Source organism: Girardinichthys multiradiatus, chromosome 2 (genome assembly GCF_021462225.1).
Source record: "Girardinichthys multiradiatus isolate DD_20200921_A chromosome 2, DD_fGirMul_XY1, whole genome shotgun sequence".
NCBI lineage: Eukaryota > Metazoa > Chordata > Actinopteri > Cyprinodontiformes > Goodeidae > Girardinichthys > Girardinichthys multiradiatus.
This window is the reverse complement of record NC_061795.1, coordinates 2,554,101-2,569,233: the sequence shown is the minus strand read 5'-3', so window position 1 is coordinate 2,569,233 and position 15,133 is coordinate 2,554,101. Positions and strand designations below refer to the sequence as shown.

Below are 15,133 nucleotides of genomic sequence, written 5' to 3'. Positions count from 1 at the left end.
TGCATAAGTGTTGATGGCGCGTTATGGCTGATCTGTGTTTAAAAACCACCCTTCAAATAAAGTTTGTTTTAACTTTAAAAACACAACACAGAACACGTCATTAGCTGAGCACCTAGTCTGCTAGCACTTAGCTGAGTTTTCTCAACATTAAACGAACATTATTTAGATTATTTAACTCTAAACTAATCATCTCTGCCCAAACACTGTCTCTTATGTGAACCATGCTGAGAAAAATGTTTCTGGGCGACGAGTTGAGGGAAGCAAAACTGTCCGGTCATTCACTTGTGGGCAATGAAGGGACTAGCGTTGCTGCTAATCTCAGTACCTGTAAGGGGTCAGCTGTTCAGCCCGACCGAACTGTACGACAAAGGACGTGGATGCAGGAAGGCGTCCTGATGCCTTCTTCTTCAGTCCGTGGGTAAAAATTCGCTTGGGTTAGGGCTGCTTCTGGAGGCCCCAGAAAAAAGGCGCAAGACATGCAGCACAGGTGTCCGGGTTGGGACTCCCGGGACAACTGCGTCTGGGACTAAAGCCTCCTTAAGCGTCACGCCTCAGTCAGCAAAACCACACTTTTTATCTTAAACTAACATAGGAACATAGTAAATAAACGCCAAACCTTTTTTAACTTACCTCAGAGTCTGACCCCTTATGCATCAGGAGATAATGAGAGAGAAATTGCACCATGACCCACAAAGTCCTTCTGTAGTTGGTGTCTTTATTATTCTTTTATTATTGTTGTTAGTTGTTGACATTCTACTAACAACTACTGCTAGTATTTCTATTCCACTAAAACCTCTTGCTACTACTACTATTCCATCAACTACCCAGTATTGCTACCCAGTATCTTTTACAAACCAATTGTTATGCCATTTAAACACCTGTAAATAAACAGGCTTTCAAATTGCATAGCAGTTAATAAAAAGCATTGTTACACGAGAAAAAAACTGACAAAGCCCAAATTTGTTACTGTTTGTGCCTTGAATAGCTTTACAAAAAGTTTTTAACAATTCATTACAGATAAAAAGTTGAAAGCATCCTTCCACTTTTTGACCAGAAGCTAAACATGTAAACAGTTGTCACAATGTTTGCTAATTGCTTTATTTTCAGCTGCTTTTTTCAGTGTTGTCTGTCTGTATAAATCATTTCGAGATGAGGAGGGCATCAATTTTACATAAGAGACTTTATGGAACATTGCTTCAGGGCTCCTCTGCATATACTTCGTGATGTCGATACATTAAAATATGAAAAATGAATAATAAATATAAGTTACATGATAATTAATGTTTCTCTTTGCAACTCATTGCTATGCTTCTCATGCTTTTCCACGTGCAGGACTTCCTTGGCCAGGCTTTCTGTACATTGGGCGAAATAGTTGGCTCCCTGCGAAGCCGTTTGGAAAAACCATTGATGTAAGTAGCAAACACAGCATAAAGCAACTAACTAGCAAATACGTTATACAAAATGGCTTCTGCTATTTTAAAGATAGATCAGAATTGCTGGTTTCTAATCCTCAGTCACTGTCATCACGGGCTTCCCATCCTACTGGGTGGAAATTGGAAACCAGCAGGTGATTTTCATGACTGCTTGACGGCGTTTGCCTTGGAAAGGAGGACAAAAAAGGCATGAAAATGGGCCGAGATGTCAGTCAAAGCGAACACTAGCTCCATCGGCCAAATGAGATTGATAGATAAACAGCAGCGGGCCTAATGACAGATCATCTTTAGATGGTAAACAGATTGTTTTTGAAACAGCCATTTCCCAAAGTGAAGTTAGTGTTGACTTTTCAGTATGACAACTCAGTTAAAACCTACAAAAGGATATCAGGAATGTCTTCGAAATGAAGAAATGTCTGATTTCCTTCTTGATTGCTGATTAACGAAACAAAGTTATGATTAGCCCCGTAGCCAGTTCATGACAGATTTCACACTGACTGCTCAGTGTGATGCTAGTTGACACTCAGTAAACATCTCACGTGTCACAATCTAAAATCAACCATGCATCCCTTCTACCTGAAACTGACAGAAGTTTACATTGTGCCGTTTTGTTGCCTTTAGGTTTTATGCTATGGTTTTTGTACTATAACCTGAAAAAATATAGATGTAGGAGCTTTGCAAATATTTTATGGGTGAGGAAAAACATTAAGCCCTTTTTATAGGATTTCAAAATTCAAACAATGCATTTAGCTGATAAAATATCCAAAATAAATAAATATGTCAATAGCTTCTATATACAAGGAATATTACCATCATTTTCAGTTCTTAAGTTTAAGGTGAATAAAACTGAACATAAGCAGCATCATATTGCATACAACATCCTCCACAGTTATTGGCACCCTTGTAAAGATGTGATACCTTGAAATAAATTCATCCTCCACTGGAGCAGAAAATTTTGATAAATCCAGCAGTTAATTTAAGTATATTTATTTAGTAGGGGAAAATAATCAATGTTATAAAATAATTGTTTTTTACAACATCAAAGGTCACAATTATGTGCACACTAAACATTTGTATAAGCATATTTATAGGACTTTTTAATTTGTCTTGTTCGCTTTTATGAGTTTAAGTTTTAAGAAATTTAAATTTGTGATCTTTTATTTCTTGTTTCCTTGGGGTATGAATACCACACAAAGGCTGATGTCTGTGCCACTCAAGGGATGGTGGACATTTTCCATCCCAATCATTTCACTTTTTGGCACTAGTGGTGGGCTGCATGGTTGCACAGTTTTTGACTCTCGGCTGGGGGTCTTTCTGCATAGAGTTCTACCCGTGCATGCATGGGTTTTCTCCGGTTACTCCGGCTTCCTTCCACAGTCCAAACACATGACTGTTAGGTTAAATTGGTTTCTCTCAATTGCCCTTAGGTGTGAATGGGTGTGTGTATTGTTGTTTGTCCTGTATATCTCTGTATTGCCCTGCAATGGACTGGACCTGTCCAGGGTGTACCCCGCTTCTCGCTCGTAGACTGCTGGAGATGGGGATCAGCTCCCCGTGACCCTGTATGGATGAAGCTGGTATTTTAGATGGACGGATGAATGGTACTAGCAGCCTCCATTCACAGTGTTTCAAACAAGAAATGTGCAGAGAGAGAAGGGGAAAGAGATGAAGCGAATATCCTGAGTTCGGGAATTTAACCCTGGACAGCTGCATCGAGGACCAGCAGCCTCTACACATGCTGTGACTGCTCCACTACTACACCACCCGCCACCTCTCACAGGCTTATTTTTTACTTATTAATACAAGTCTGTCCTTAATATTAACATTAAACTCAGCATTAAGCTTCTATTTCAGTTAACATCAGGATTGATTTTCAACCCTGTTATTGTCTTTGTAAGATTTACGTTCATGAAATAGTTTTCAGTGACTTTTTAAACTCATGGGGGTTTTAACCTGTTGTCCTTTGAATAGGTTGGCAAAGTTGGTTTAAAAAGTAGTAAGGACTTAGAAGGTCAATGTGAATTTGTCTTTCTTTTCTTAATTATAAAGAATTTATTTTAGAGACTTGACTTTAGAAACACTTATTTTGTTCATATACATAGCGAACAACAAATAAAACATCTCATAAAAGTGGAATAAAAGTATTTGAGGGTTATCTTAGTTATAAAATAAAAGGTTGTTTTCAATGTGTCAATGCCAAAATAGTCTCTTCATTCTGGAAGGACTTTCTAATCCAATCTTCAAAATGGGAAAGACAGCAGGACATGCCATTGAAGGTACATGTTTGTTGATACTTCTGAGTCAGGCTTAGTCATCTAAACCTCACCATATCTACTGTCAGAGCAATAAACAGAAAGTTTACATTAAATAGAACTGTGACAAACAAGGTTGGACCAAGACCCAAGTTAATCTTGTCCTCACACACAGTTATGATGACGGTAAGGGAGGTATAAAGAAATGTTGATGGGTCACTGTTAGATAACTGATGCAAAGAGTGGTATCTTGATCACCACCTCAACAATTTATTTTGAAACTTTTGAACATATCTTCACTGGGGGTGCCAAAAATGTTGGAAGGTGCTCTATTGAAATAAACCAGAATGCAGAAGCAATATGTGGAAAAAACCTGTACCTCTATTAAAATTACAGAGGGTAAGTACCAATCAGGCACTAGAAATATATGACACAACTGATTGACTAATCAAATACAAGCAGCTCTATACACACGCGTTTGGCTATACCCAGTTTAGAGAATTCAAGTGTGTGTGTTGTGCGTGCATGTACATGTAACATTGTGTGGACATTTAGCCCAGTCCACACGACGGGAAATGGGCTATGTGGGTTAATGGTTAGGTTTAAGACTGAGGTATAATTGAGTTTAGGTTAGGTGTAGGGGTAGAGTTAGGGTTAGGCTATAGCAATGAATGGAAGTCCCTATAAGGATATGAAACACTGCATTGGTGTGTGTGTGTGAAGGTTATGCCAGGAAGAAACAACATAAACTGTGATTAATAAAATGAGTTCTTGCTATAGTCAGTCTGGGGAGGCTTATTAGTACATTTCCAGAAAATATGGACTACTAACAAAGTAGCTAAAGTCAAGTTGTCTGACCATAATGCATAACTCCATATTTTGGGCAAACAAAAAAGGATTATCAGCACAAACAACTCAATTGTCAAGCATGGTTGTGGAGGGTTGATGACAAAGGCTTGCTTTGTAGCTACAAGGAGCTGTAAATGCTCAGAGACTTAAGAGGATAAAGGACAACTTGTTATTGTCTAAAACAGCATATTGAAATGTAAAATTTCATTTATAAAATGTTCGTAAAAGATGTACTTGCGGTGTACTCTTACTGGCAAAGCAGAATTACAAATGCACATAGGCAGGTTTACTGGAGGTCACATTTTGCAGTTGTATTTTTCCTGAGGGTGAACGTAACCAATAGCCAATGAACTTATTCCCATGCCCTATTTTGCTGGTGTCCTCTATGTGTGTGTTTGCTTCTTTACAGGAGACAGAGGCAACAACAGATATAGATAGAAATTGAGACAGCTAGAAGGAAGTGTCCTCTTCATCCATTACTTTTACATGTAAGGGATGGGAGTGAGAACCACTTTTTTGTATTTTCCCAGCAAAGTGAGGACATTTTTGGAAAATGAGGACAATTTCCTGGTCCTCACTATTTTACATGCTTTTCTTGGGATAGGGGTTAGCTTTAGAACCAAGGTGTCAATTATGTTTAGATTAGGGTGAGGGTTAGGTATGCTCTGGTAATGGTTATCGTTAGGAATAGGGTCAGGGTTAGACCATAGAAATTAATGAATGGAAGTAAATGAAAAGTCCTCATAAAGACTGTTAAACACAGATGTGTCTGTGTGTGCGTGTGTTTGTTGAAGGCAGAATCAATGAGTTGCTTGCAACTGAATGGGCTTGCTAAGGAATGATACAAAGGGAATGTGATGTAAGAATGTGTTTCCATTTCAGAGTTATGTAACCTCTGCCTGCAGTCATTCACTGTATTTCAGATCTGTGTGTCTTCCTGGGGTGGTCTGTGCATGAATCAGCACACATGTGCATGTTTTATTTTTAACTTTTTCGCAAAGATATTTTTAGATGCTCTTTATTATTTTGAATGTCTGATTGTCCGTGTGGGTCTGAGCAACCGTGTGTTTTGTTTTTATTCTACATGCGCTCCATCCCTTATGAACGGAAAACAGTCGAGTAAAGTTCAGTTGAGTGAAAATCATCGAGCAAAAAGCAACAAACAATGGACAATATTCTGTGACACATTTCTGTATATCTGTTCATATGAAGGACTAAGACAATATTTCAACTGGGCAGCAACAAATTATTGAAAATTATTTTCACTCAAAAGCCCAGATATGTTTGAAAGAGAGAATATGGAAATGCCTTGAGGCATTCTCTTGCATTGCTGTGTGATCATCTTATGAACCAACAAACTTTTCAACGTGAAGAAAAAAATTAAACACCTGGTTTTAGACCACAATCATTTATTAGTATGGTGTAGGGCCTCCTTTTGCGGCCAATACAGCATCAATTCGTCTTGGGAATGACATATACAAGTCCTGCACAGTGGTCAGAGGGATTTGAAGCCATTCTTCTTGCAGGATAGTGGCCAGGTCACTACGTGATACTGGTGGAGGAAAACGTTTCCTGACTCGCTCCTCCAAAACACCCCAAAGTGGCTCAATAATATTTAGATCTGGTGACTGTGCAGGCCATGGGAGATGTTCAACTTCACCTTCATGTTCATCAAACCAATCTTTCACCAGTCTTGCTGTGTGTATTGGTGCATTGTCATCCTGATACACGCACCGCCTTCAGGATACAATGTTTGAACCATTGGATGCACATGGTCCTCAAGAATGGTTCGGTAGTCCTTGGCAGTGACGCGCCCATCTAGCACAAGTATTGGGCCAAGAGAATGCCATGATATGGCAGCCCAAACCATCACTGATCCACCCCCATGCTTCACTCTGGGCATGCAACAGTCTGGGTGGTACGCTTCTTCGGGGCTTCTCCACACCGTAACTCTCCCGGATGTGGGGAAAACAGTAAAAGTGGACTCATCAGAGAACAATACATGTTTCACATTGTCCACCGCCCAAGATTGGCGCTCCTTGCACCATTGAAACCGACGTTTGGCATTGGCATGAGTGACCAAAGGTTTGGCTATAGCAGCCCGACCGTGTATATTGACCCTGTGGAGCTCCTGACGGACAGTTCTGGTGAAAACAGGAGAGTTGAGGTGCACATTTATTTCTGCTGTGATTTGGGCAGCCGTGGTTTTATGTTTTTTGGATACAATCCGGGTTAGCACCCGTACATCCCTTTCAGACAGCTTCCTCTTGAGTCCACAGTTAATCCTGTTGGATGTGGTTTGTCCTTCTTGGTGGTATGCTGACATTACCCTGGATACCGTGACTCTTGATACATCACAAAGACTTGCTGTCTTGGTCACAGATGCACCAGCAAGACATGCACCAACAATTTGTCCTCTTTTGAACTCTGGTATGTCACCCATAATGTTGTGTGCATTTCAATATTTTGAGCAAAACTGTGCTCTTACCCTGCTAATTGAACCTTCACACTCTGCTCTTACTGGTGCAATGTGCAATCAATGAAGACTGGCTACCAGGCTGGTCCAATTTAGCCATGAAACCTCCCACACTAAAATGACAGGTGTTTCAGTTTCATTGTCCAACCCCTGTATATATATATATATAATTAAACATGGAGTTAGCAACATAATGATATGGAAATTTTGTAACTACAGATTGCATTTTTGTTTATCAGATAAAGTGGAATTTGACTGGATTCAATTATGGATGATGTTAATTATAAATAAATAAAAAAATAAAAAACACTCTTACTTGTAGATGTCCTTTGGACATATTTGTACTCAAAATAAATCAGCATCCACATTATGAGCACCTAAGAGCATCCTCATCAAAAAATCCATTTCAGTGGTACTTGGGGGACCATATGCTGGTGCTTTCATGCCCTCTTTCCATTCAGTTCAGCTACCTCTGCCTACAGCAAATTAATTTCAATGACTACTACCCTGTTCATCAAAGGACAGTGATGAGTCTCAGGTGATGGAGGGGGGGTTGGGGGACTTTCAAAGATTAGCTTTAATTTGCCTGCGATTTCTCTATTTTCTTGTTTGCTTTCCGAGTCATTACTGGACAAAAATGAATGATCTCTGCCCTTCCTCATTCTGAATCCAGCCTGGAGTCTGCAGCATTCATTTGCTCTATTTTTAGTGGTCAATCTCCCTTGGCTGAATACTATGCTTCATCTGCTCAGGATGCAAACAAATATTACAGCTGAAATATCACAGAATCTTGTTGGTGAGTTTTAATTCATCATCAACTTTCATATTTATTTTCATCTTCTATACTGCTTATTCCATAGTGGATCACGGGGAAGCTGGTGCCTACCTCCAGCAGTCTAGGGGCGAGAGGCAGGGTATACCCTGGACAGGTCGCCAATCCATCACAGGGCAATACAGAGACATGCAGGACAAACAACCATGCACACACGCATTCACAGTTTAGAGAGGCCAATTAACCTAACACTTAACGTAAGTAATTTTTTTTTTTTTTGTATTTAAGTAATTATTTTGGTCCAGCCTCACATGTACATAAAGTTTGACAACACCCGATTCCTAATACCAGTGCTTTAAAATAGAGCTAGCCAACCATTTGCAGCTACAGCAGCTCTACCTTTTCTGGTAAAGCTCTCCACAAGGTTTAGGGATGTGTTTATTGGAATTTTTAATCATTCTTCTGGAACTATATTTGTGACGTCAGAAACTGATGTTGGAGAAGGCCTGGCTTACATTCTCCTCTCTAATTGATGCCAAAGGTGATGTCCCAGTATTACAGAAGACGTGTAGTCCTCACCTCGAGTAATTTTTTTATAAATTGTAAACCCTTTTTTTTTTCAGAGGGAGTTCTCGTTTGTTTTGGCCGGTGTTTACATCCCATCACAAAATGGCATATCAGAGGCTAAACAATGGCTCACTGAGCTGATAGACGTAGGGAAAAAAACTCCCAGACTCTCCCATCATTGTTGGGAATTTGGGAGTATTTCATCCTCCCAAATGAAATACCAAAATACAGACAACATATTAAGCGTCCCACCAGAGACAAAAACACACTGGACCATTGTTACACAGCTTTACAAAATGCATATTGCGTTGTCTCCAGGGGACTTTGGGACTTTCTGATCACTGTCTGCTTCATCTCATCCCAGAAATTACACACCTCTAAGTCTGTGGTTCGGACTGTAAGGAAGTGGAAGGAGCAGTCAAAGCATGAACTACAGGAATGCTTTGACTGCATGGAGTGTTTTTTAAGCTTCAGCCACAGACCTGAATGAGCTTGCTGAACTGTTACATCATACATCAGATTTTGTCAGGACTTGTGTTCAGACTAAGACCTTTCACACATAAAACAACAATAAACTGTAGTTAACTTTAAATCTGAGGAAGATGTGTAGGAAGAAGGAAGAGGCTTACAGCAATGGGGACCGGGTCCTGTATGAGATCAGGGCAGCTAAGAGAAGTTAGCTTCTCAGCTAACGACCCAGCAGAAGTTTGGATTGGTCTGAAAAACCATCACTGCCTATTCCCCCACCCTGAGCAGAATCCTTGTCTGGCAGAGGAGCTTAACAGCTTCTACTGCAGGTTTGTCAAGCAGACGTTCACATCTCCCACCAACCCGTCCACATCTCACTCTGACACAAAGGCTACCCATGCACCAACCACACTCCTCTCCTCAGACCCCCTGATGCGTTTAACTTGGGACTACACTTGATCCTGCAACACCTCAACCACCCAGGGACATACACCAGGATCCTGTTTGTAGACTTCAGCTCAGCTTTCAACAGCATCAACCCAGACATCCTCCACCAGAAGCTCACCCAGCTCACTGTGCCAGCCTCCACCTGTCAGTGGATCACCAGCTTTCTGCCTGACTGGCAGCAGAATGTCAGACTGGGGAGCATCTTTTCCCAAACAAGAACCATCAGCACCGGCACCCCCCAGGGGTGTGTTCTCTCCTCTTTCCTCTTGAGCAGAGACTGTACTTTCTGCGGCAGCTCAAGACGTAGAACCTTCCACAGGAGCTGCTGGTCATCTTCTACACTTCCTATATTCTGTCTGTCCTATAAACTTCCATGACTGTGTAGTATGGCTCATCCACAAAACAGGTCAGAACCAAACTAGGGTGAATAATTAGGTCTACAGAGAGGATCATCTGGGCTGACCTTCCCTCCATTCAGTACTAGTACAGGTCTGGGCTTAGGAAAAGGGCAGCTAACATCTTTGAAGTCTACATGCATCTTGGACACAAACTGTTTAGACTTTTACCTTCAGGTCAGCACTACAGAGCACTATTTGCAAAATCCAGCCGCAACAAAGATAGTTTCTTTCCCCAGGCTGTCACTCTATTTAAATAATAACAGTGCCTAGATCGATACAATGCATTTTTGCACTAATTCAACCATGTCTTTCTCTTTAGTAAAACACTGTATATATACATATTTGCAAATAATATATTTTTATGTTATTCTATATATTTATATTTAAATGTCTTCATTGAAAGCAAAGTGGAACTGAAATCAAACTCAAAATTCCTTGTTTGTGTCGCAAACTTCATGGATAAGCTGATTCTGATGTATTTATACACTTTGGTTTCTGCACTGGAGCACAGTGATGCTAAAAAGGTCTATCCCTAAACTCTTCTCACATAGTGGAGAGCCTAAAATTGTCCAAACTAGCCTGCATGGTTCAGCATCGAGGATCAGCCAAAGGCCTTTGCTAATCCCAAAGGAAAAACTAACTGCTGATACACTCTCGTACTCGTAATCGTCGTCTTCCGCTTATCCGGGACCGGGTCGCGGGGGCAGCAGACTCAGCAGAGACACCCAGACGTCCCTCTCTCCAGACACCTCGTCCAGTTCCTCCAGGGGGAGCCCAAGGCGTTCCCAGGCCAGCCGAGAGACATAGTCCTTCCAGCGTGTCCTGGGCCGTCCCCTGGGCCTCTTCCCGATGGGACGTGCCTGGAACACCTCCCGAGGAAGGCGTCCAGGAGGCATCCGGTATAGATGCCCGAGCCACCTCAACTGGCTCCTCTCAATGTGGAGGAGCAGCGGCTGTACTCCGAGCCCCTCCCGGATGGCCGAGCTCCTCACCCTCACCCTACGGAGGAAGCTCATTTCAGCCGCTTGTATCCGGGATCATTCTTTCGGTCATGACCCAAAGTTCATGGCCATAGGTGAGGATAGGAACGTAGACCGACCGGTAAATTCAGAGCTTTGCTTTTCGGCTCAGCTCTCTCTTCACCACAACGGACCGGCACAGCGCCCCCATTACTGTGGCAGCCGCACCAATCCGTCTGTCGATCTCCCGCTCCATTCTTCCCTCACTCGTGAACAAGACCCAGAGATACTTAAACTCCTCCACTTGAGGCAGGAACTCCCCTCCAACCTGAAGAGGACAAGCCACCCTTTTCCGGTCGAGTACCATGGCCTCGGACTTGGAGGAGCTGATCCTCATCCCAGCTGCTTCACACTCGGCTGCGAACCGCCACAGCGCATGCTGTAGGTCTTGGTTAGAGGGGGCCAGCAGGACCACGTCATCCGCAAAAAGAAGAGACGAAATCCACTGGTCCCCAAACCAGACCCCCTCCGGCCCTTGGCTGCGTCTAGAAATCCTGTCCATAAAAGTTATGAACAGGACCGGTGACAAAGGGCAGCCCTGCCGGAGTCCAACATGCACCGGGAACAGGTCCGACTTAGTGCCGGCAATGCGGACCAAACTCCTGCTCCGCTCGTACAGGGACCGGATGGCCCCTAATAAAGGGCCCCCGATTCCATACTCCTGGAGCACCCCCCACAGGGCATTACGAGGTACACAGTCGAATGCCTTCTCCAGGTCCACAAAACACATGTGAACCGGTTGGGCAAACTCCCATGAACCCTCGAGCACCCTGTAGAAGGTATAGAGCTGGTCCAGTGTTCCACGGCCGGGACGAAAACCACACTGCTCCTCCTGAAGCCGGGGTTCGACTATCGGCCGGACTCTCCTCTCCAATACCCTGGCATAGGCCTTACCAGGGAGGCTGAGGAGTGTGATCCCCCTGTAGTTGGAACGCACCCTCCGGTCCCCCTTCTTATGAAGAGGGACCACCACCCCAGTCTGCCAGTCCAGAGGCACCTTCCCCAACCACCACGCAATGTTGAAGAGGCGTGTCAACCATGACAGCCCTACAACATCCAGAGACTTGAGGTAATCAGGGCGGATCTCATCCACCCCCGAAGCCTTGCCACCACGGAGCTTTTTAACCACCTCGGTGACTTCAGCCTGGGTGATGAAAGAGTCCAACCCCGAGTCCCCAGACTTTGTTTCCACCACGGAATGCGTGATGGCAGGATTGAGGAGATCCTCGAAGTACTCCTTCCACCGCCCGATAATGTCCTCAGTCGAGGTCAGCAGTCTCCCGCCCCCACTATAAACAGTGTTGGCGAAGCACTGCTTCCCCCTCCTGAGGCGCCGGACGGTTTGCCAGAATCGCTTCGAGGCCAACCGGTACTCCTTCTCCATGGCCTCACCAAACTCCTCCCAGACCCGAGTTTTTGCCTCTGCCACAGCCCGGACCGCAGCACGCTTGGCCTTACGGTATCCGTCAGCTGCCTCAGGAGTCCCACAAGCCAACCACAGCCGATAGGACTCCTTCTTCAGCTTGACAGCATCCCTTACTGCCAGTGTCCACCACCGGGTTCTGGGATTGCCGCCGCGACAGGCACCGCAGACCTTACGGCCGCAGCTACGGGCAGCAGCGTCGACAGGCTCCGCCAGGCGTTCCCAGCAGACCCTCACTATGTGCTTGGGCCTGCCAAGTCTGTCCGGCTTTCTCCTCCTCCAGCGGATCCAAATCTCCACCAGGTGGTGATCAGTAGACAGCTCAGCCCCTCTCTTCACCCAAGTGTCCAAAACATGCGGCTGAAGGTCTGATGATACGACAACAAAGTCGATCGTCGACCTCCTGCCTAGGGTATCCTGGTGCCAAGTGCACTGATGGACACCCTTATGTTTGAACATGGTGTTCATTATGGACAATCCGTGACTAGCACAGAAGTCCAATAACAAAACACCACTCGGATTCAGATCGGGGAGACCATTCCTCCCGATCACGCCTCTCCAGGTGTCACTGTCATTCCCCACTTGGGCGTTGAAGTCCCCCAGCAGAATAATGGAGTCCCCGGGAGGGGCACTATCCAGCAACCCGACAGGGACGCCAAGAAGGCCGGGTACTCTGCACTACCACTCGGCCCGTAGGCTGAAATGATAGTCAGAGACCTCTCCCCAACCCGAAGGCGCAGGGATACGACCCTCTCATGCACTGGGGTAAACCCCAACATGAGACGGCTGAGCTGGGGGCAACAAGCAAACCCACACCAGCCCGCCGCCTCTCCCCGTGGGCCACTCCAGAGTAGAAGAGAGTCCAACCCCTCTCAAGGAGATGGGTTCCAGAGCCCACGCTGTGCGTGGAGGCGAGTCCGACTATTTCTAGTCGATATCTCTCGACCTCCCGCATAAGCTCAGGCTCCTTCCCCCCCAGCGAGGTAACATTCCACGTCCCTAGAGCCAGCCTAAGCATCCGGGGATCGGGCCGCTGAGGTCTCCACCTTCGTCCGCCACCCAATCCTCTTTGCACCGGTCCCTCACGGTTCCCCCTGCAGGTGGTGGGCCCACTGGGGAATGACCTCGCGTCTCTCGTTCGGGCTTGGTCCGGCCGGGTCCCGCGAGGAGCAACCCGGCCACCAGGCGCTCTCCGACGAGTCCCGACCCCAGGCCTGGCTCCAGGGTGGGACCCCGGCTCCGCCGTAACGGGCGACGTCACGTGCCTCGATATTTTGTTCTTCATGAGGGATTCTTGAACCACTCTTTGTCTGACCCATCACCTAGAGCCTGTTTGCCATGGGAGACCCTACCAGGGGCATTTAGGCCCCAGACAACATAGCCTCTAGGATCATTTGAGCACTCAAACCCCTCCACCACGTTAAGGTGGCGGTTCAAGGAGGGGACTGCTGATACAGTAAACATCAATACAGACATGACAAGACAACTGTGAAATAAGGGGAAAAAAACTATAAAGCTTTTTAAACACATGATTATCAGTTTGTGACTGACCTCCCGGGTCATGGAGTAGAACATTGATGCATCGTAAGATCATCACTACCTGATACTCTAGGCCTGCTGAAAATACAGCACAATGATGGTCTGCAAAATACAGGTCATTCTCAAAATATTAGCATATTGTGATAAAGTTCATTATTTTCCATAATGTCATGATGAAAATTTAACATTCATATATTTTAGATTCATTGCACACTAACTGAAATATTTCAGGTGTTTTATTGTTTTAATACGGATGATTTTGGCATACAGCTCATGAAAACCCAAAATTCCTATCGCACAAAATTAGCATATCATTAAAAGGGTCTCTAAACGAGCTATGAACCTAATCATCTGAATCAACGAGTTAACTCTAAACACCTGCAAAAGATTCCTGAGGCCTTTAAAACTCCCAGCTTGGTTCATCACTCAAAACCCCAATCATGGGTAAGACTGCCGACCTGACTGCTGTCCAGAAGGCCACTATTGACACCCTCAAGCAAGAGGGTAAGACACAGAAAGAAATTTCTGAACGAATAGGCTGTTCCCAGAGTGCTGTATCAAGGCACCTCAGTGGGAAGTCTGTGGGAAGGAAAAAGTGTGGCAGAAAACGCTGCACAACGAGAAGAGGTGACCGGACCTTGAGGAAGATTGTGGAGAAGGGCCGATTCCAGACCTTGGGGGACCTGCGGAAGCAGTGGACTGAGTCTTGAGTAGAAACATCCAGAGCCACCGTGCACAGGCGTGTGCAGGAAATGGGCTACAGGTGCCGCATTCCCCAGGTCAAGTCTCTTTTGAACCAGAAACAGCGGCAGAAGCGCCTGACCTGGGCTACAGAGAAGCAGCACTGGACTGTTGCTCAGTGGTCCAAAGTACTTTTTACGGATTAAAGCAAATTCTGCATGTCATTCAGAAATCAAGGTGCCAGAGTCTGGAGGAAGACTGGGGAGAAGGAAATGCCAAAATGCCAGAAGTCCAGTGTCAAGTACCCACAGTCAGTGATGGTCTGGGGTGCCGTGTCAGCTGCTGGTGTTGGTCCACTGTGTTTTATCAAGGGCAGGGTCAATGCAGCTAGCTATCAGGAGATTTTGGAGCACTTCATGCTTCCATCTGCTGAAAAGCTTTATGGAGATGAAGATCTCATTTTTCAGCACGACATGGCATCTGCTCACAGTGCCAAAACCACTGGTAAATGGTTTACTGACCATGGTATCACTGTGCTCAATTGGCCTGCCAACTCTCCTGACCTGAACCCCATAGATAATCTGTGGGATATTGTGAAGAGAACGTTGAGAGACTCAAGACTCAACACTCTGGATGAGCTAAAGGCCGCTATCGAAGCATCCTGGGCCTCCATAAGACCTCAGCAGTGCCACAGGTTGATTGCCTCCATGCCACGACGCATTGAAGCAGTCATTTCTGCAAAAGGATTCCCGACCAAGTATTGAGTGCATAACTGTACATGATTATTTGAAGGTTGACGTTTTTTGTAT

At 44.8% G+C, this 15,133-nt stretch overlaps 1 protein-coding gene across 1 annotated transcript in view; it reads left to right on the top strand.

Annotated features, from left to right (window-relative positions):
* LOC124877428 (copine-8-like) overlaps nucleotides 1-15,133 on the top strand; it is a 153,617-nt gene that overhangs the window by 83,916 nt on the left and 54,568 nt on the right. Inside the window, exon 6 of the mRNA XM_047380607.1 lies at nucleotides 1,333-1,409. Within this exon, the coding sequence (XP_047236563.1) occupies nucleotides 1,333-1,409 (77 nt within the window). The remainder of the gene's footprint in view (nucleotides 1-1,332; nucleotides 1,410-15,133) is intronic.